Genomic DNA, 20,876 nt, shown 5'->3' with positions numbered 1-20,876 from the left:
ACGTCTTCACCATCCCAAACTGAACCTCTTACCTGTTTAAAAAAACTCTGTAATCACCTCTCTCTTAGCCCCCGGTAACCTCTATTCTACGTTCTTTCTCTATAAATTTGACTATTCTAGGTATCTCACCTAAGTAGAATCATATAATATTTTTCATTTTATGACTGGCTAATTTCACTTAGCATAATGTTTTCAAGGTTCACTGATGTTGTAGCATGTATCAGAATTTCCTTTCTTTTTAATATTGAAGAATACTCCGTTGTATATATACACCATGTCCTCTTTATCTATTCATCTGTCAATGGATATTTGGATCATTTCCACCTTTAGGCTATTGTGAATAGCTGTGAACATTGATGTATAAATATCGGTTTGAGTCTGCTTTCAATTCTTTTGGATATATACCTAGAAGCGGAATTTTTGGATCCTACCTAATTTTAATTAACTTTTATTTTGTGACCTGCTGTGAGCTTTTTGACATTAGGTGTTCTACCTTAGTCTTCCTTATCAGGCCTGAGCACAGTCCCTGATATAATATAGATTGGATTTTAAAAGGGATTTTATGGGGATAACTAAATGGAGGAATCATCTCCCTGCTCACACAGAGAACAAGCTTATGAGAGTGGATAGGGGCAGCTGGTATCTAAGGGCCTGCTGCTTGCTCTTAGTCTCCCCAGGATGATCCCTATGGCAAGTCTAAACTTAACTACCAGCAGTGATTCCCCAAGTATATCTATTTTCTAAAAATCACATGTTCTTTATTTAAATAATTGGATCTTCAAAAATATATGGTCTGATTCTCACTGTCACTATAATTAAGTTCCAGAAAGCAGGAGTATTCTTCCCTTTTGTGTTCTAAGTACATCAGTGCCTGACATATGAATTTGTTGAATGAATTAATCAGTAAATCAATTCTTAAATTTATAGCATCTTTTCCACATGGAGAACTCCTCCCCTCTACTGCCACATGAGGAATCCCCAGATGAAATGTAGATGATGGTGCTTTCTTGTTCAGTAGTTATTAATCTCCCCTGGGATCTAAATTCTAGAAACTTGTTGTATCTACTTTGTATAATTAAAATGAAGGTATCATGGCAAATTATTGTTTGCATGTATAGGAAAAAAATCTATGTGAATGCCCAGTAATTTGAAATTCTGATATTTACTTCAGCACTGAATTAGGAAAAATTTGCATGGGGTACTACTAAAATTCAGCTGTCCAATGAGAAGCATCTGCATTGTAGAAATAAGCAGACGTGTAATGTGTTACAATGGCAGTATCACCTTGACTTTCCTATACCCAAGAAAATCAAGGTCTTTCACCTTAACCAGCTTTCAGGACTTCTGCTCATCCACTCTTCAATACAGCCTTACTTAAATGTCCATTTATATGCTGTCCATTTACTTCAGGCTGACTTCTCTGTAATGTCCATGTGGTACCATCCTCACATGTAATCTATTGCATAGCTTAGTAATACCCTCTACTATAAATTATGTGTGGAATTAGACTATGGACTTGTATCTAGATCTTTTATCCTTATTTCAATGATTCTAAATTTTTCTGTATCAATTATTTGTTTTAATCCCATCCATCAGTAATTTGTATATAGTTGGGATATAAAAATAAATTTAAGTATTAGATTATCCATTGAACCTACAAATAAGTTTACGTGGGGAGTAATTGGGAGTGATTTGGCAATGAAACTGAAGAGTAGCCTTTTTATTATTTTCACCTGGATTTCCCACATAGCTTCATAGTTTTAAAAGTTATAATTAATAGGATTTAGAAAATTAAGATGAATGATAAGGAATATATTTTAGCATTGAGTGAGAAAATGGTAAGAGGAAGGAGGAAGAGACAAGAGGGAAAGACACATCCAAGTGAGCCTTAGTTCAGTAAAGGTTTAGAGCCTGAGAGAATGAAAGGTTTAACCAACATGAATCTCGGCTATTTAGTGAAGCTATCTAGAAGAGGATAAATGGGAAACTCTCTCAGGTCAATAACCTCAGGACAAGACAAAATGGCAGAGTCCTGGAGACAGCCAAAAGAAAAGTCAAGCAAAGGGATCAGTGAGCCTAGGGATAGTAAGTAGGGAGAGAAATCTGAATTCTCAGCCCTCAATCCTTGCTCTGACAGTTTCACCCCCATTGTATAGACCTTAATCTGAAGTTGCATATTTGCTTTATTGTGATATTCTCTCTTTTTAAAGTATCCCTGGATACTCATTTTTAAAGTTAACCTTTTTCTTTGAGATGATTGTAAATTCACATGTAGTTATAAGCAATAATACAGAAAGATCATGTGTGCCCTTAACCCAGCTCTACCCCAATGGTAACATACATTAAAATCATAGTATAATATTACCATGGACATCAACATTAATACAATCCACCAGTAGTATTTATGTTTCCCAAGTTTTACTTGTACTTTTTTGTGTGTGTGGCCACGTGATTTTAGTTCTTTACAACATTATCACATGTGTACATTTGTGTATCCACCATCAGAGTCAAGTGCAGAACAGATCTGTCATCACAAGTATCCCTTGTGCTACCCTTTTATAAACACATCCACCTGCCCCTCCCACCCCACCTCAGTTCCTAACCTCTGGCAACTGCTACTCTGTTCTCCATTTCTATAATTTTGTCTTTTCAAAGTTGTTATATAAATAGAATCATACTGTATGTAACCCTCTGTGATTGGCTTTGTTTTTTTCACTCAGCATAATGCCCATGAGATTCACCCAAGTTGCTGCATGTATCAATAGATGTTCCTTTTCATTGCAGAGTGGTAGTCCATGGTATGGATGTACCAATATGTTTAACCATTCACCCTTGTACGGCATCTGGGTTGTTCCCAGTTCTTGGCTGTTACAAATAAAGCTAGTATGAACACTTAAGTATAGGATTTTGTATAAACAGAAGTTTTTATTGCTTTAGAATAAATGCCTAAGAGCCCAATTGCTGGATTGTATGGTAAGCACATGTTCAATTTTGTAAGAAACTGCTGGAAATGTTTTCCAGATTTGCTGTACTATTTACATTTCCATCAGCAAAGCATGAGTGACCCAATTTCTCTATATCCTCATCAGCATTTGATATTGTCACAATACTTTTTAAACTTTTTCCATTATGATAAGTATGTAGTGTTAATTCTTTATGTTTATAATTTGCATTTCCCTAATGGCTTGTAATGTTGAATATCTTTTCATGTGCTCATTTGCCTGATGTTTATGTGTAACCTGACTCCACCTAAAAAACGTTAGGAGCAAGAAGGACAGGAGATGGGATTTGTCTTGAAAAAATAAAACTCTGCCAGATTTTAATTCCCAAACCCAGTCCTAGATAGAGAAAAGAGAGCTGGCCATTAGCTCCATTGTTTAGTAGAGTTCTAACATGTATTTCTAAAGCAAGGACATTTTAGTCAAACGCAGTCATCCCTAATTACAATAGCACTCCTCTGAGCTAGATAAAAGGATTGATGAAATTTCTATTTTTGAGTTTCAATTATGTCCTAGGAAGCACTTTTTAATTTTAGGCATCCTTTATGAGTTATCATTGTTATATATTTTATTTGGAGATACTCTTATTGGACTCTTTAATCTGCAGTAATTTATTTATACACTAAAGTACACTCATTTCCTATCTCTTTGTAAATGTGTTTGGGGACACTTGTTTGTTACAGAAAGTGCAGTTACAAATGCAGTTTGTTTCATTTATAGATTATTTTTAAAAAGCTATAATGCTGCTTAGGCTCTAGAAATAGATAAATGCAATTACCTTTGCATTTTGTTTTCTTTTCAAACAGACATTTTGTCTCCTTCCTTCAAATGTTTCCCCTTTATCTTTAACAGGTTGATTTAGTGAATATTGGAAGCACTGACATAGTAGATGGAAATCATAAACTGACTCTTGGTTTGATTTGGAATATAATCCTCCACTGGCAGGTAAGAATCCTGATGATTTTTTTTTTCCATGGGGGAAGGTAACATTGCTGATCCTTCCTTTCATTTTTACCATTGATCTGCAAAACATGTATATCTCTAACAATACAAAGCCCATCTCCATAGTGCTGCCTTTTAAACTGGGATGATTGTCATCTGCAATGTGAAGTATCAGCAGATTATAAAACAGGTTCTAGCACATTTGCAGGAATACTTTTCTAAATTTTATTTCACTGGGTACAGATGAGGCAAAAAAAAAAAAAAGAAACCTCATCAATAGGGTAATAAAAATACTTTTCACAAATAGGTCTTCTGTAACTCACCTAAAAGTAAATCTGCATAGTTTTGTAAGAAGAGGGGTATTTTTCCTGTTAATCACTATCAAATGAATAAGACTTTGTGAATCGTGTGTATTCTCAATGTAAACTAAAGCCAATAAAAGATTATTGGGATATGATCTGTATATGTGTTATACAGAAAAACTTACTTCATAGTCTGACTTGGAAATTGCATTTTTTCTGAACCACCTCAGCACAGGGTCTTCTGAATGCCTATATTTACTGGTCCTCTGCAAAATGGATCACAGATCATTGGTTTAGTGAAGAGTATATATTTTTTTAGTCAGACTGACAGGAGCTTAAGTTTTAACTTCCTCATTTACCATCTTAGTGACATTGGATATAATGTCATCCCTTTCTGGGCCATAATTCCCTCACTATCAAAAGTGAAAAAAAAATAATGAACACATATATTTCTTGTCAGGATTAAATGAGAGAATATCCATAAAGCACTCAGTACAGTGTACCATTTTCCTTAGAGGCGTATCATACTAATAACTTTTTTTTTTCCACTCATATTTTAAGAATTTGGAGGGTAATTGAGATGCCGGCTCTTTTTACTGGTAGAGATTACTTTTTTATATAACAGCTTTTTTTGAGATATAATTTATATATCATAAGTTTACCTGTTCTATGTGTAAAATTCAAAGTATACCAAACTGGTTTAGTTCTGTTGCCCAGCACTTCTCAAATTATTTTGAGGAAGAAACAATTCCCCCCATCTGTCGAACATTTTAGGATATTTACAGAGTTGTACAATCATCACAACAATCTAATTTTAGCACATTTCCACCACCCTAAAAATAAATCTCATGTCCATTTACCATTACTCTCCTCTCCCACCCCCAACCCTAGGCAACCATTCATCTATTTTCTGTCTCTATATGTATGCCTTTTTGGACATTTCATACCAAATGCACTCATACAATATATATCCTTTTATATCTGTCTTCTTTCACTGAACATAATCTTTGAGGTCCATTCCTATTGTAGCAGGTATCACTACTTCCTTTAGTAAGGTTGACTTTTAACTTGAATTGTAGATTGGTCCTGGTCGGAGTCAGACAGCATGTAGACCAAAGGTATACCTAGTGAACTCAGTACCCATATTGTTCTCCCAATTGACACCCATATTGTTCTCCCAATTGACTCCCATATCTTTTATTGTAAACACTCTGAACTGGCTCAGTCCTATTTCACAGCAATATGGGAAGAGAGAGAGAACAACCATAGTGGCTGACAACAGAGAATAGCTCATAAGAGCCTCAAGTGAGCCCAAGATTCTCAATTCTGGGCTTTTTTCATGTAGCGATGGTGTCAAATAGAACCAGCAAGGCAACATAGGGCCCCCCACCAAACTGGTTTCCTTCTGTTGCTCAGTACTTCTCAAACTATCTTGAGGAAGGAGCAGTATTTTCCCCCTTTTCCATTGTGTGTAAATTACAATAAAACTGAAGCATTAGAAAAATGAAATAAAGAGACATAAAACCCAAGCTTCTTTTTTATCATTAGACTCAACCAACATAAATAGGACTCTGTAAAATTGCTATGGAAGTTTCTAATGGACTATCAACTGTTGTATTGATATTTGTCTTATGGCCTTGTAACAAATTGTTCATGGAGAGACCCCAGCTTGCAGAAAACACTTTGAGTTGCACAGATGGCAGTCATGACAAAGCCAGCAGGAGGACTTAGGCATGCTCAGAGCCCCAAAAGGCTATTTTAATTGTATTTATCACCCAAACTGTCTCTCATATGATCTCACCCTTTCTTATCTCCTCAAAACCCTTTCCAATTCCCTCTCAACTCACTGCAGGATAGAGTTTAAAACCACCCTGTCTGATATTTTCTTCATTTGCTTGTGTGTGTGCTCATTTTTTTAATTAGCATGTGGAAGGGCTTTCACATCAGGAATACCAGAAGGAATGCTTTTGCAGTCTTTCCTGGTCTGAGACTTCTCTTACAGTCTTCTGTTTTCCATCTATGTCCTCAAATCACCATATCCTTGTGATTGCAAGGATGTAGACTCTTCCCAGCCTCTGCCTCTTTATCTTATCTCTTCTATCACACTGCCCTGTTCTACTAAAACTACTAAATCACTTTTTAAAAGTTCCTCCTGCTCGATACTCCTCATCATAACCCAATGAATCGCAGAAGATATTTTCACCAAGAGTGCGTATTTGCCTTCTTTTAAAATAGTCAAAGAAGCCCTTGAGTCTCAGTAAAGATTAAAGGACACACTGGCCAACCTAATGTACTTCCCAGATCTATGAGATTAAGAATGACATGAAGAGATGGAAAGATGTGAATCTGTGGTTCCAGTGTCATATACTTTGTTATTACTATTGCTGTGGAGGCCTTCTTTCTGAACTTGCAGAAACTCAGGAATGCCAACCCCATTTCCCCTGTCACTGTTTTTCTGGTTTCTACTTAAATGAAATGATTTGCCTGAAAAATAATGCCTGTATCGAGGAGTAAGCAGCTTTGAGCAAAATTGTGAAGTAGACAATGTGTGTTAGGTGTCCCTTTCTTCCTTCCTTTTAAAGTGCAAACCATCCTTTTTAGTGGGGGCGGGGGGTCACCTCGGTTCTGGGAACCAGCTGGAGATAAAAACATATCCTGCTAATGAAGCTGAATCTGGCCTCTGTACCCCGACACCAAATTAATTCTCAGAGACAGAGTTTTGGGTGAAATAGAAAAGAATATCTTTATTGTTTTGCCAGGCAAAGGGGGCCACAGCAGGCTAATGCCCTCAAAACTGTGTATCCCAACCAGGAGGGGGTAGTGAGGAGTTTTATAGTAATTGTTCAAAGAGGGTGTGATCAGCTCGTGGACGTTCTTCTGATTGGTTGGTGGTGAGGTAAGTGGGAGTCAGCATCATCAACCTCCTGGTTCCAACCCGTCTGGGGTCTACGTGCTTGTGGGCAGCACACTGTTAACTTCTCCCACCTGGTGGAGGTTTCAGTATCTGCAAAACAGCTCGAAGATATTGTTATGTGTATCCCTTGAGGGGGAACCAGGACCTTGTCCCAAGGCTGCACTATAGTTTCTTGACTGTTCCTCCCTTGTCTCTGCATCCCCTCCCTTCCCTAATTAGCAACTGTTTGAATCTGCTCCGTGGAACTCAGGGAAGGTCATGGAGGCTGAAGGAAGCCTATTTCCTGTAATCAAGAAATGGACACAGAAAGGCTTTTGTGCCCAGGAGCCTCACAGGGTCCTGCTTGGTATCACTAGCAGTGGTGTGCTCTCAGAGGTCAGACCCCCACCTTTGCTGGGTACCTCAAAAGAAATACTCAATTCCAGGGCTCCTTTACACTGGAATGTTTATGTTATTTATTATGTGCACAACAGGTAAGAGAAAGATGGATTTTGCGCTGCTGAAAGCCCTTACTGTAACCTCCTGCCTAGCTAGTGCCTTCTGGGCAAAACAGGTCTCGATCTTCTGCAGGTCTTTCACACACTACCATCCATCCCTTGTAGAAGACTATTCCTCCCTCTCTTCAGTCCTACCCCTCTGCTGTAACTCCTTTTAGTCACAGGATGGATTCTGGGAAGCAGACTCTGAGTTTGGCAGGCAGGTTGTTCATGGATGCACACTCAAAAGCCTTCTTGAACTCCATGGAGAACTGGGAGCTAGAATGAGCCTTTAGAGTTATCGTGAGTGGGGCTGAGATGGTTGAGTCTTTATACAATTTCCCTTCATCAGTTAATAAGTTGAGCTGCCCTAGGAGGGATGTGACCATAGGTGACATGCTTGTGCAACTCAAGTAGTTCCTGAGGGGACTCATGGGTGATGTCTGCCTCAGGACAGCTGGAGAAACAAGCCCTTCCTTAAAGGAGAATCCTGGTAGTGCATCTCCAGGTCCATCACACCTTCTTTGCCCCGTTAACTCCTAGTCATTTTTTGAAATCAGTGCTCAAAGACATTTCATTTTTTTCCTTTAAAAAATAGATGTATAGCTGTATTCACACACACACACATATTTATTTATATTGATTCTTTCTGTCTTAGGGACAGTGAACCCTGAGGGTGGGGAATTTTTCTGCTTAAAGACTCCCCACAGGAGCCGCTCAGTGTTTGACTGAAGGTTGATCCTTAATAAAGATTTCTTGGTAACTCTCTTTTCTGTAGGAAAAGAAGAACTGTTATCTCACATTGCCCTTAATTATTATTTTTTTCACAGCAACATTTGCACCCAGGTAGAAGCAACAGCAATGAGGTTGAGGCTGATAAGCTGAATTAGTGACATAATGATGCTAAAGGAGCTTTGGATCGAATACCATGTTGTCCTTTAACATTATGTGCATAGAGGGCAGTCTGGCCAAGCATTTCACAAATGAATCCCATTCATCATTGGAGGGTTGCCTGATCAGTGCAAATCCATCAACACCACTGAGCCAGTGTCTGCCGATTCCAACCCTGGTTCAGCACAGGACACACAGTACACATCCTGCAGTCTCTGTATGTGGAAGCTGTATATTTTATAACTTTAGAATATGATGAGAAAAATTATATATCTTACGTAACTATTTGACCTATTTATTCAGTGAGTAAGTGGCTAAATAAGCAGGTCAGGAAGGAATTAAGAAAACTGGATAATCTACCCCTAAATAATAGATTTAGCTATCAAGGGATGGTGACAAATGTATGCTAAGATTTCACATCTTCACATCAATCCCACGTTTACAAAACATCATCTCAAATCCTTTTCAAGTATTTTAAAGTTAGATTTAATAGTCTATCCTAAAATTTTCATTGACTCTTTCATAAAAGGATTACTAACATTGGAGATGTTAAAATATGTATTTTCCCCAAAGGCATTTGTTAACTTCTGCATGGATGAAGAAGCAAAATAAAATGTCATATTTGGAATACAATAAATATTCATCATCTGATCAAATGTTGGTAGTATATGGACCTTATACTGCCCGAAAGGGAAGCCCTTGGTGGTCAAAACGAATCACATTTACTTATATACTTCCTTTAAGTATGTGATAAGGGGACTGACATATTAAAGAAGTAGCCTAGTAATGATTCCTTTAATAGAAAATGTAGACGGTCTGTTCTATAATGAGGTGTCAACTGCATTCTCGAAACCCAGAAAATGGATTTCTGTGGCAGCTGAACCAGAAGAGCGACAGTTGGAAATACAACAACCTGCCGAGTGGCATTTGCACCTGCACACAGCCTAGGACAGAATCAAATGGCCAGAAACCAATTCATGAAAATAAGACCGAACCTGACCTTTTTCCCCTTTTGCACAGTCTTGGTTTCCGCTTCCCTTCCGGGAGCCGGGGGTGGGAGGGTGGGTGGCGCCGAACCGACGCTACTACGTGGCCCCCAGACCCCACCCCCCAGGACCCAGCGGCCCCTCCCATACCTGCGCCGCCGCACTCCTGGCTGCGCGTCCTACTCAGCTCGCCCTGAGGCCGTCTCCTGCTGGCGGAGTTGCGTCTCTCATTCGGCCTCCGTCTTCCTCACTGGGCCCGTGCTGGGGTCCCTGCTGGCCCTTGGCTTTCTCCTTGCCGCTGCCACCCTGCTGAACAAGTGGCAGGGCTTGTGCAGGCCCTGAATGGACTTCCTACGCGGCGTCACAGCGGCCTTAGTCTCCTTCACCATCTCCATCACAGCTGTCGGTTGATGGGACGGGCCTTCGGAACCAAAGCCCAGGCGTTTTCTTTGCCACCATGCTGTTTGCACTTCTACCTGATCTTTCACAACGTGGCCGAATTTCTCAAACAAGGGGACTCTGCAGAGGTGACCACAGCCCACAGAATGGAAGTAGGGAATTACGACCGTGACTCCGGAGGTGGCCAGGGGGCCGTGTGTTGGGAGGGAGGCTGTGACTTCTCAGAGTAGCAGTGGGAGTTGCTGACGGAGCGGGCCTCCTCACAGCCCTGAGGTGACGTTCCTGAGCCCAGCACACAGGACGGCACCCCTTGCCTTAGCACTGTCTAGCCGCTCTGCACGTGAGGGCATCTTGAATGTTCCACCCCTTCTCCCCACGTATCTTTCACGGACCTGAAGCCCTTTAACCTCTCTGCCAAAAACAAGTACAAGGGGACAACGTGCGTAGAGCCTTGTTACCTCCCCCTCCCCCCCGCCCCCACTCAAGAGAAGCGTTTCATGCTGTGGGCAGAGGAACAGCTAAGACGGAAACCACCACAGGGCCAACCTGCCAGGCCCCAGTCGTTTTTGTCTGCATTTGGTGCCCCTGTTCATGACAGGCACTTTGTCCAGAAAGATCCTTCCAAGATTCTTTTGTTCAAGGAGCACTAGCTCCCTCTTCTTTCTTGAGGCAGGGAGAAAACTGACCTTTGCCCTTTGAATCCCATTCATCATGGGAGGGTTGCCTGATCAGTGCAAATCTGTCATCACCACTGAGCCAGTATTTATTAACTGAAGATTAGAACATTCAGGTTTAAGTTTGTGTGCTTCTTGTTCATGCATTTCCTTATGAAAATATCTTTCCACACGTAGGTCAAAAATGTAATGAAAAATATCATGGCTGGATTGCAACAAACCAACAGTGAAAAGATACTCCTGAGCTGGGTCCGACAATCAACTCGTAATTATCCACAGGTTAATGTCATTAACTTCACCACCAGCTGGTCTGATGGTCTGGCTTTGAACGCTCTCATCCACAGTCATAGGTAAGATTATCGAGACATTGAATAATTTTTAAAAGTATTGATTTAGAGTATGATATCTTTTTCTCCAGGATGGTTCCTGATCATTTCCCACTATGCAACATGTTATTTATGTTGACCATATTGATCTAACCATCCATTGGAATGTACTGAATAAGAATATCCTATTTTTATGTGATATTACACTTAGTTGTTGAAATGTTAAAACTATCAGAGCATGAATGTGGTTATGGTGGAGGGGGGGTATCAACATCTTTGAAACTGAGACTGCCAGAAAATCAAGGTTATATTCTAACTTTGCTAAGAATGGAGTTGGTCTTTCAATACAAATAATGTGTTAGTAATGAGCTTCAACTGTAGCGTTAAAAATGGTTGTAGATCTTATGTGAGTGGCTGTAGTGCAATTAATTACCATCATCAGATTAATAATGTGAAAAAGAAACATTTCTCTTGTCAGATACTTAGATAGCAAATACCATAAGGCCCTGTATGTGTGTATATATATGTTTATATATTTATATTTCAGGGTTAAAAGAGGCTCTGAGCATCTTAGCAACCAAGGCAAAGAGCAGACCACAATCAGTTCTATGACTCAGTGCTCAGAATATCAAAAGAAACAATTGCTCTGGAACAGCAAAGCAATTGCTATAAAGCATGAGAGTTGTTCTGTTGACCTTCGTAAAAGGAACTCAGTGTGACATAGTGAACCAAATGTCCTTAACTATATTCACACTATTATATTTTCTAAGATAAAATAGTTGTTTGCTTTTTCTTGTATAAAGAAGCTCAGTAAGTGAATTAATAACAGTTCAAGAAAAAGCAAAACAACATGGTAAATACATACATTATATATAATGAATACATTCATATATATTGTATGTATAATACATTTACTCTAAGGAACATCTGCTTTGGTTTTCCTATTACCCATCTCTTTTACCCAGCCCAATCCCCAGGGTCAAATACATTGCCTTATTAACTGTGTTTGAAATGCCACTGGACTGCATCTGCCCTGATTTTCAGTGCAGCTTATCTTTTCTCACTTTGATCTTTCTTTTCTCGACGAGTCTAGTCTACCATTTTCCTATGCCAATCTTGCTTCTAGAAACGTCCAGAATATAAATTTTCTTCCTGGTTTACCAGTCCGGGAGCAAATGCTCTCTAAATAAGCATCTTTGTTGGGTGTCTTGCTCCAGCTGGGTTTAATTAACCCCATCTAGACTGAGTTTCCAGGTGAATGACTCAGCAACCTGACTTTGGAAAGGAGGCAGGCTCACACTCAGTCGGCATGTTAAGCGATGTTAATATGTTGTTTTTCCTAAGTGTGACACGAAGAAAAATATTCCACAGCCTCAGTTCAGCCAGATGAGAGGGGATAGAGACGTTCATTCTGCATTATAAGTCAGTGTTCATTTATGCAGCCACATGCTTCACAGTAAGGGCCAGAACATATTGATCCTGCTGTTCATGTACACATTTGCAGATGAACAGAAATATCGAGGATCGGGTTATGCGGTCCTTGTTGGCTCGTTAGCATTTTCTTTTCAAGTGGAAGATTTTAGTCCTGCAAGCGTGTTCACAGACTACGTTTGTTAATATTCTATTTCATGATTTCTGAATGCATTTGTAAGTAATACAATAAACATATCCAGGTTGCCCTGTCACATCTGTCCCTGACCTACTCTTTGTCTCTCCAAATATCTACGTTTATATATTCTTTTGTCATACTGAATGAATCATCAATAACTACCTTCTTATACATAACATGGTTACTTTTCAAGAGGTTTCTCACAGTTGATAATGTTCTTTCATGAATCATCTCCCTCTTCTTTTTGTCTCTGACAGATGAACATATTGTTTATCTAAAGAAAAAGAGAATGGTTGAACTGTTTGTTCCAGGGTGATTGTCATTGGAACACCTAGGAATGTCGTGAGGTGTCCTGATTTCAATAATTGAAAGACTATGTAGAACAAAGGCATGAACTTGATAATGAACATAGGAATTGACAAAGAGCCTTGCCAAAGATCAGGCTTTTAGTGACTTTATATTTCCTTAAGGCTAAATTTTATTTTAATATGTAAGAAATTAAAAGTATTAAATTAAAACACAGAGTTCACTACAGTGCAGTTAAAAGGAAGCCAGATTCTACTTTCATGGGAAAACCAAATGATAATTGATTAGAAGTATGCTCAAAATATGCAAATAAGTTGCAATAAGTATAAAGTTGCAGTTAAATTTTCTTCCTAATTTCTTATTTTAATTTATTAGCATAGAAGTAACATAGCACATGGTTTAAAAAAAAAAAGTCAAACATTAGAGAGGGAGGCAAAGGACAAAAAGAAACAAAATGTGTCTTCCTGACCTCAGCCCTATCCCATCACTCTCCACTTCCTAGAAGTAGTTACTGTCAGCAACTTCTTTTATTCTTTCTGACGGTTTTCATAATTATATATATTTCTTGATTAATTCATTTCTGACAGTAGGTGGATTTATTCCTTAATATGAAGCCCACAAATATTATGTCTTATCCCCATCTGTTTCCTGATTTCATCACTATATTATAATCATTTTATTCTTATAATTGTTGCCTGTGTGACTTTAAGTGACAGTGGTATACTTAGTTTCAAGTTTAGACAAGATCTGTTGACCACCTGAAATGAAGGTTGAGGATATTATCACCCTCATACATACTTCCTCCTCTTCTCTCCTCTCCACTTCTGTCATTATATTGTTATTCCTGCATCAACAATGTTTGTAACATTTATATCTTTTCTGTAAGTATAGGTTCTTGGCTTGAATCTGTACATTGAAAATGTATTACTGTTATTTTATAAATATAATTAACCTTAAAGTAATAGAAGTTAGTGTTTTTAAGCAATTATTATTTTGTAGGCCCTTTTCTAAGTAAAATAACCCATCTGTTTCTCATGACATACATACTGTCATTGTCCCCATTTCACAAATAGGCAAATCACATAACCTCTCTGTGCCTCAGTTTCCCAAAGATCATTTGGTTATGTCAACCTAAACAGAGATAAACGGAGGCAAGGTCAAATGATCAGAAATTCAGTTTATTCAGGAACAACAGGGGAATTGCAATTTGGGAAACACATGCTGTAACAATTTACAGGCGAGTCTGTCGGGGGTTTGGGGCAGTCTGTGCGTATGGGCAAGGAGCACAGAGAGGGGGCAGTACAGCCGGAGTGCAAGCAATAAGTTCATTGACTTGAGGATGGGGAGAGATTCTTGGTGGATATTCATTGGTTGGGAGATAAGGCTTGATCTTCTGTAAAACAGGCGATCATAGAAAATCAGCCTCTGAATTCTTAAGTTCCGTTCTTCTGAGGGCACGTGTGGGAAATTCTCCATTTTATATCCTCTGGTTCCATTTTTGACTGAAATCTTTTCACAGCTAATATGCTGTAGAGCCAGGATATGGATTCGTAGGGGACTCTGCTTATCTACTAGGCTATGTTATCTCATTCAGTATGTCGGTTTCCTCAAAAGTGTGGGGATCCTTGGTGGCACATTCTTATTTATGACTTATGGTCTAGGTTAGCATGGAAAGGTATGTGGCTTTCCTCTTCAGTTGGTTAGTTTTACAATTCTTTATGCATTTGAAAATCATGTTTATTTAAAATGTTAATTAATGGTGAATTTTAATGATTTAAAACATTTTATTAGATTGATTTTAAATGCTAGAAGAGACCTCGAAGGCCATTCAGTACAATTCCTTCTTTTTAAAATGAAAACACTGAAGCTCAAATAGATTACATGACTTAGATAACTCGTCACCCAGGTAACTAGTTAGTGGCTAAGGAGAAGGCGAAGGGGATGAAGGGAAAAGGGCTTAAATGTGGAAGTAATCCTATTTTTTTATCATACTGATTTAACCTCGTTTACTTTGCTGTAGGTAAGAAACTGGTTTCCCACACTCTCCCACCTATATTCTTTTCCACTCCCCTTAGTGAGAGATGGAGAAATGAAGATGGGGCAGAGGTTGCATAGTGAAATTAAAACTTCCCCCAAATAGTCTAGGATTTAATTTTTGTTTCTTAAGAGTCTTTCCACTACTAGAGACAGCTCCCAATTTATACATATTTTAGGTTCTAAAAGGTTTTTAGCTGTTTTGGGTAACTTGGAGTATATAGGGGAGATTAGATTTACTAAGAAGTGCACAAAAGTCTGGTGAATTAAACAGGGTAGGAGCAAGTAGAGAAAAGGAAATGAGAGTCAAAGGAGAAATAAAGTTGCACTTTTATTTTGAATTCTGGTTTTAGAAAATAGCAGCTAACCCCATCCTTGAAACATCTTCTCTTGCAGAGCATGAGTTCTTAAGTAGGAGTCCATTGACAGACCCAAATGTCCTAAAATTCTATGTAATTCTGTTTAAAGCTATGGATAGGAATTTTGTCTGGGTAGAAGTTTCATAGTGCTCATCGGATTCTCAGAGGTATCTGTGATCCAGGAAAGGTGAAGAAGCACTTAACTAATGGTTTCCAATGTTGTTGGGTAAAATTGTAATTCCTTAACAGCCAAGGCCTTTTACAGACTCATCCCAATCCTCCTCCTAACCGTATCTCCCACCACTTGATACTAGAAATCTCCCAGTGGAGCCAGGCTTGTGAGGTCCTGACTGACTGGGCACATTCTGCTCTTTTCTTCCCTAACAACTTTGATTCTCTAATATCCATGCAATTTAGAATTTTATTCTCAAGCACTTTTCTTTAATCTAACCCAAACCACCATTTAAGAATCCCTTAAGCCTCAAAAAAAAACTTTCTTGACCTCTTCAGATTTTAGAAAACCATCTATATTATTATCTGTATTTGTCACACTTAAAATGTATGTAACTTGTGATGTATGGATTTTTTTTCCTCGTTAGATTTAAAATCCTTATAGGATAAGAACGACCTCTTACACGACTTTGTGTTTTCTCCGTTATTAAGTAAAATGATACTCATATAGTATGTTCTCATCCATTCTCTGGTGTAGTCAATAAATATTTATTGAGCCCCTCCTATGTGTCAGGCTGGGTTTCTAGAAGTGAACAAACCTGGCAAAAATAATTCTATATTCTACATTCAAGTGCGGGAGATAGGTAAATAGATAAGATTAATTAAATGTATAATATGTTAAATAGTAGTTAAGTGCTAATGAGAAAAAATGTAAAGCAATTAAGAGGGATAGGAAATGATTCTGTGTAAGTTTGATTTGGGGGCAGGCAATTTTAGATGGGGGAAGGGCAGGGAAGGACTCATCAATGTGACTTTTGAGTAAAGACCCAAAGGAAGTGGAGGAGTGAGCCATGTCTATGTCTGGGGGAAGAGAATTCCAGGCATAGGGAACAGCAAGTGCAGATGCGGGAAACTATCTAGCCTGTTTGAGGAATACGAGGAGGGAGGCAAGAAATAAAATCAGAGAGTTAATGGGGAGCCGGACCATGTAGGGCCTTGTAGGTTGCAGTTAAGTCAGTGAATTTTACTCCCTTGATAGCAAGGATTTGAGAAGGTTATGATGAAACATTTTGCCGGATCACTCTGACAGCTCTGCTGAGAATAGATTAACAAGGGCAAGGGTGGGAATAGGGGAGCAGTTAGAAAGCTAATGCAGTGTTGTATGCAGGCTAAGATGGTGGTTTGGATTATGGTGCTAGCAGCGAGGATAGTGTGAAGTGGTCAAATTCTGGATATATTTCTAACTAAGTGTTGTATGAGAGTGAAAGAGTCATCAAAGTTGACACCAAGTTTTCTCTACTGAGTACCTACAAGTTTGACCTTGTCATTGATTATTGAGGAAGGGAGAACTATAAGAGAGGTAGGTGAGTTGTTGTGGTACAATGGGGATGAGTATCAGAAGGTCAGTTTTGGATGCTTGAGTCTTGTGATAACTCTAAGTAGAGCTACTGAGTAAGCAGATGGATCTAGAGTCTGCAGTTCAGGGAAGAGGTCTGGGCTAGGCTTATAGAATTAGAAGATACCAGCAAATGGCTGGTATTCAAATCCATGAGACTGGATGAGATGAACACATTTTTGTTGCTTGGATAAGATAGAATAATTTCTCCTTTGTTTTCTTCAGGATTTTCTATTAAAATTGTGACTTGTCTAAATGAGAAATGTTATTGAGGAGTACCGAAGAGTAACACTCAACTCTTAAGGAATGTGGGCATGGGTTGGCAGTCAAATATCAGAACTGGGGACTTCCCTGGTGGTCCAGTGTTTAAGACTCTGCGCTTCCATGGCAGGGGGCATGTGTTCGATCCCTGGTCTGGGAACTAAGAAAGAATTGAAGTGAATCTCATGAAACATTTAAAATTGATTTATATTTGTCTTTATATTTGTGTGTGTTTCAGGCCAGACCTGTTTGATTGGAATAGTGTGGTTTGCCAGCAGTCAGCCACGCAACGACTGGAACATGCATTCAACATTGCCAAATATCACTTAGGCATAGAGAAACTACTGGATCCTGAAGGTTGGTGCATTTCTAAACTACCACTGTTTTTAGCATAGTTTAATGTTTATCATCTCAGGCTTAACATTTCCACAAAGTAAGCACAAAATAGAAACTCTGCATTGTGTTTTTCTGTATTCCAAGTATATTTAAAATGTTCTGTTTTCCTGAAATACGATATGAACTGTCATACATGATTTTTGTTCTCAGAATACCAATATCTAAAACTAAAATGTAAGACTTCAGAAAAAAAAATCAAGCCTTTAGAATGTATATGCCTCACAGATGAAGTATACTGCATTTAGAGTATATTGACTCCAAATAATTATAAAAAGTTCATGTTTTGCTTATTCTACCAAGAGATTTGATAGACTAATCAGCTATAAATAATTAGCTACTCTTGCCAATTTCATTCATATACTCCATAAAAGGCAACATGGTTTACTGTTTAAATCAGGAAATCTATTCCTGGCGCTGATTCTGTTGTAATTTGTCACTCTGGGGGAAGTCCTCCATTGAATGGTTATTTGTTTTCTGCTTCTTTAGTTCACAGGCAGTACTGTATTTATATTTTTATAATATTACACTTAATTAAATTTCATCCTTATCTCTGGTGCTGCATAGTCGTATCTTATAAACACGTGGATTAGAGGGAAAATAATTCCTGACCTCTGCTTTTCTTCTAGCCCATGAGGCACTTCTTAAATTTGCCAACTTCTTTGGAATTGCAGACTATATTCTCAACTTTCTTGAGGCTTTACCACACTGTAAACCCAGAAGTTGGACAAGCAGTGTCAGTGGGATTGATATGTGCAATATAGTATGAGCTATTAGTACAAGCTATTAGTACAGGCTATTAGTACAACCTATAATACAAGCTATAGTACAAGCTATAGTACAAGATATTTGGGTAGGGTTATATAATTCTTTTGTCTTTGGAATATTGAATCAATCCCAAATAAGGAGATCCTTGAGTGGTGGTCATAGGTCCCATCCGGAAAAGTTCTGAAATAACTCAGAGGATAGCCTTTCACTGGTGAATTTATCATCAACCAGAATCTAATCTTTAGTGTTATAGACCCAAAAACCTGATTACCTCATCTTATTGATAGAAGATCCATATGGTGGTGGTAGTGGTGGGGGAGTTAACTTCAAACCAGATGAAAAAAAATGATATAGCGATCAAAATGGAAGCTCATTTATTTTAAATGAGATATTTAACAATCACAAGAACCAGAATACTCATATCTAATTGACCTCTATATTGCTCTTGATAAGCACATGGACTTGGGAAGGGAAAATTATAGCAATACAAATGTTTGTGAAGTTGGAATCAGATTAAGTTCATTAGAAATGTTTCTTCTCCTTTAGATAATGCATGACTCCTGTAACCTCTTATTATTGCTTCAGTAGATGGTCAATGTCCTTCCTGCCCCAGTTTAGCTGGGAGAAGTTGTATCAATCATATTTCCTTGTTTTGCAGGATGGGGGAGGGTTACCTCACTATTGACTCCTAGTACCAATTGATATACGTGTTTCTTCATACTCTAGTGAGGTAGAGAGGGCAGACATAATGAAAATATGACTCCGACCCCTGATGGTGAAAGCTATAGTGTATGAATCTGAAGGATAAGCCTGTTAATAGTTTTTCTGTTTTTCGTTAAATCTACATATGGTAGTCAGTTTCTGTTGTCTGGGATATTCTTGTGTGTGCCTTATCCTTTCGTAAAATAGTAAGAGTAAGTTTAAAATAGATCTTTTCCTTGTTAAGTGATAAAATGGCTTTTGATCTCTAAGTCCTCCTTTGAATCAATGAAGTAAGGGAACCTAGATAAGCATCCACATCACAGTCAGAAAATAGATTGATAAGCCTATAATCAGAAAAGGGCAGTTAAATAAATAATGTATTTTATAGCATAAAATAGCCTGATATACCCAATTCCGTATGTTCTCCTAAATGGAAAGTGTATGTTGAAATGCATGTCATATAGGCACACCATTATAATATCTCAAACTTGATAATTCAAAGTCAACCAGGTACAGTATGAAATACAAGCTGATTAATAGAGATCAAACTACCACTTATGGTTTCATTTTGCCAGTGAACTCTTCGATCTGAAAACTTTTGCTATTTATAGACTCCCTTCCAAGAGCATTCTGTCTCCTAAACTGGTTTATTAAAGGTTTTTTGGCTTTCAGTAAGATAAGGATTCAGAATAAATCTTAAATTATATTTTTAAGTGTCTATCAGTTCCTGCCAGTGTGTTAGGGAAATACTCAAATATGCATTTAAAAATTATTGCTCAGTATTTTTCAAGAGACGATATCAATGATAATTGAAAGAAAAAAAATTAACCAAATCATAAGGATTTTTATTTACTGATTAGTTAGTCGCAAAAGACAGAATAGCGTCTCTTAGAATCTAAGACTTAGAACAGGCTCCTCAATGTATCTAACAGGCGAGACTCATGGACTTCTTGCATGTCCTGTATAGTAATTACCTTTCAGAAGTTCATATTTTTCTTTAACCAATTATTGGTTCTTTAGCTTATACATGACGATGTCAGCTATTCCCCAAAGCAATTTTTGTTTCATATCTAATATGCCCCTTAGGAGGCTAATGAAACATTTAGCTTTATATTTGGGGAGATTTTTATTATTGGGAGGATTGAAGTTATATTTGGCTTAAAAAATACCTGCCCAAAAATGTTTTTAGAATTTTAAACATATGCTTTATTGATTGGGTTGATTTATAAATTTAAAAGTCATTGAAATATAATTTGGAGCTTTTCATATCTTGCATATATCGACTTTGGTATGCTTTGTTTGGCCTTAATTGGTGTTTTGAGGCCTGAGGTTTGGTTTTAAGTGGAATTGCCTTTTAAAATGAGTAGCAATAGGCATTAGCATAAGCAATTTCAGGAGCTGTTTCTGGTGTGTTTAAATGTTAACATATGCAAAAACAAGTACTAGTAGGGTAAAATTATTTAATAATTTATGCATCTTTATGCTTATAGATATAAAAGGTTTATCTCCTTCAAAACGTATCCTATTGTGAATCATTCAATTCACTTTCTCTCCTGATTTCCCTGTAAGACATGCACAGTAGTGCATTGTGGGTTTCATGTGCATTGTTTGCTTCCCTGAGTTTCAAACAAGTTGGTTTGTTTGCAAATCCACGCAATACTTTATGCATTAAGAGAATGCTTTGTCAGCTTTTCCTTGTGAATAACAAAGTGTAGATGTTCTAAAAGTAATAAAAAAAATTGGGGATACAAATTTGTGTCGGTTCTAGATGACTTTTGACTGTAGTAAGTCATTTCCGTTTGTGATGGGCAAGATGATGTGCACATCATCTGTGGCTTACCAGGGTAACTTTAGAATGAAAAATGAATGATGAGAGTCAAATTTGATGAACACTAGGGCTTTCAAGAAATATTTGTAACCTCAAAATGACATTCACAAGCCAGTTAGTTTGGTTTTAATCCACTTCAT

General features: G+C 38.0%; 1 protein-coding gene across 8 annotated transcripts in view; it reads left to right on the top strand.

Annotated features, from left to right (window-relative positions):
* The window catches only part of DMD (dystrophin), a 2,485,149-nt gene that overhangs the window by 759,384 nt on the left and 1,704,889 nt on the right, over positions 1-20,876 (top strand). For all 8 annotated transcript variants that reach the window (XM_082378022.1, XM_082378021.1, XM_082378025.1 and 5 more), the window contains exons 5-7: positions 3,852-3,944; positions 10,761-10,933; positions 17,284-17,402. In XM_082378022.1, the coding sequence (XP_082234148.1) occupies positions 3,852-3,944; positions 10,761-10,933; positions 17,284-17,402 (385 nt within the window). The remainder of the gene's footprint in view (positions 1-3,851; positions 3,945-10,760; positions 10,934-17,283; positions 17,403-20,876) is intronic.

This window comes from Balaenoptera borealis (assembly GCF_965194805.1).
Source record: "Balaenoptera borealis genome assembly, chromosome: X".
Classification (NCBI taxonomy): domain Eukaryota; kingdom Metazoa; phylum Chordata; class Mammalia; order Artiodactyla; family Balaenopteridae; genus Balaenoptera; species Balaenoptera borealis.
The sequence above is the reverse complement of the archived record's forward strand: the minus strand, read 5'-3'. Positions and strand labels throughout refer to the sequence as shown.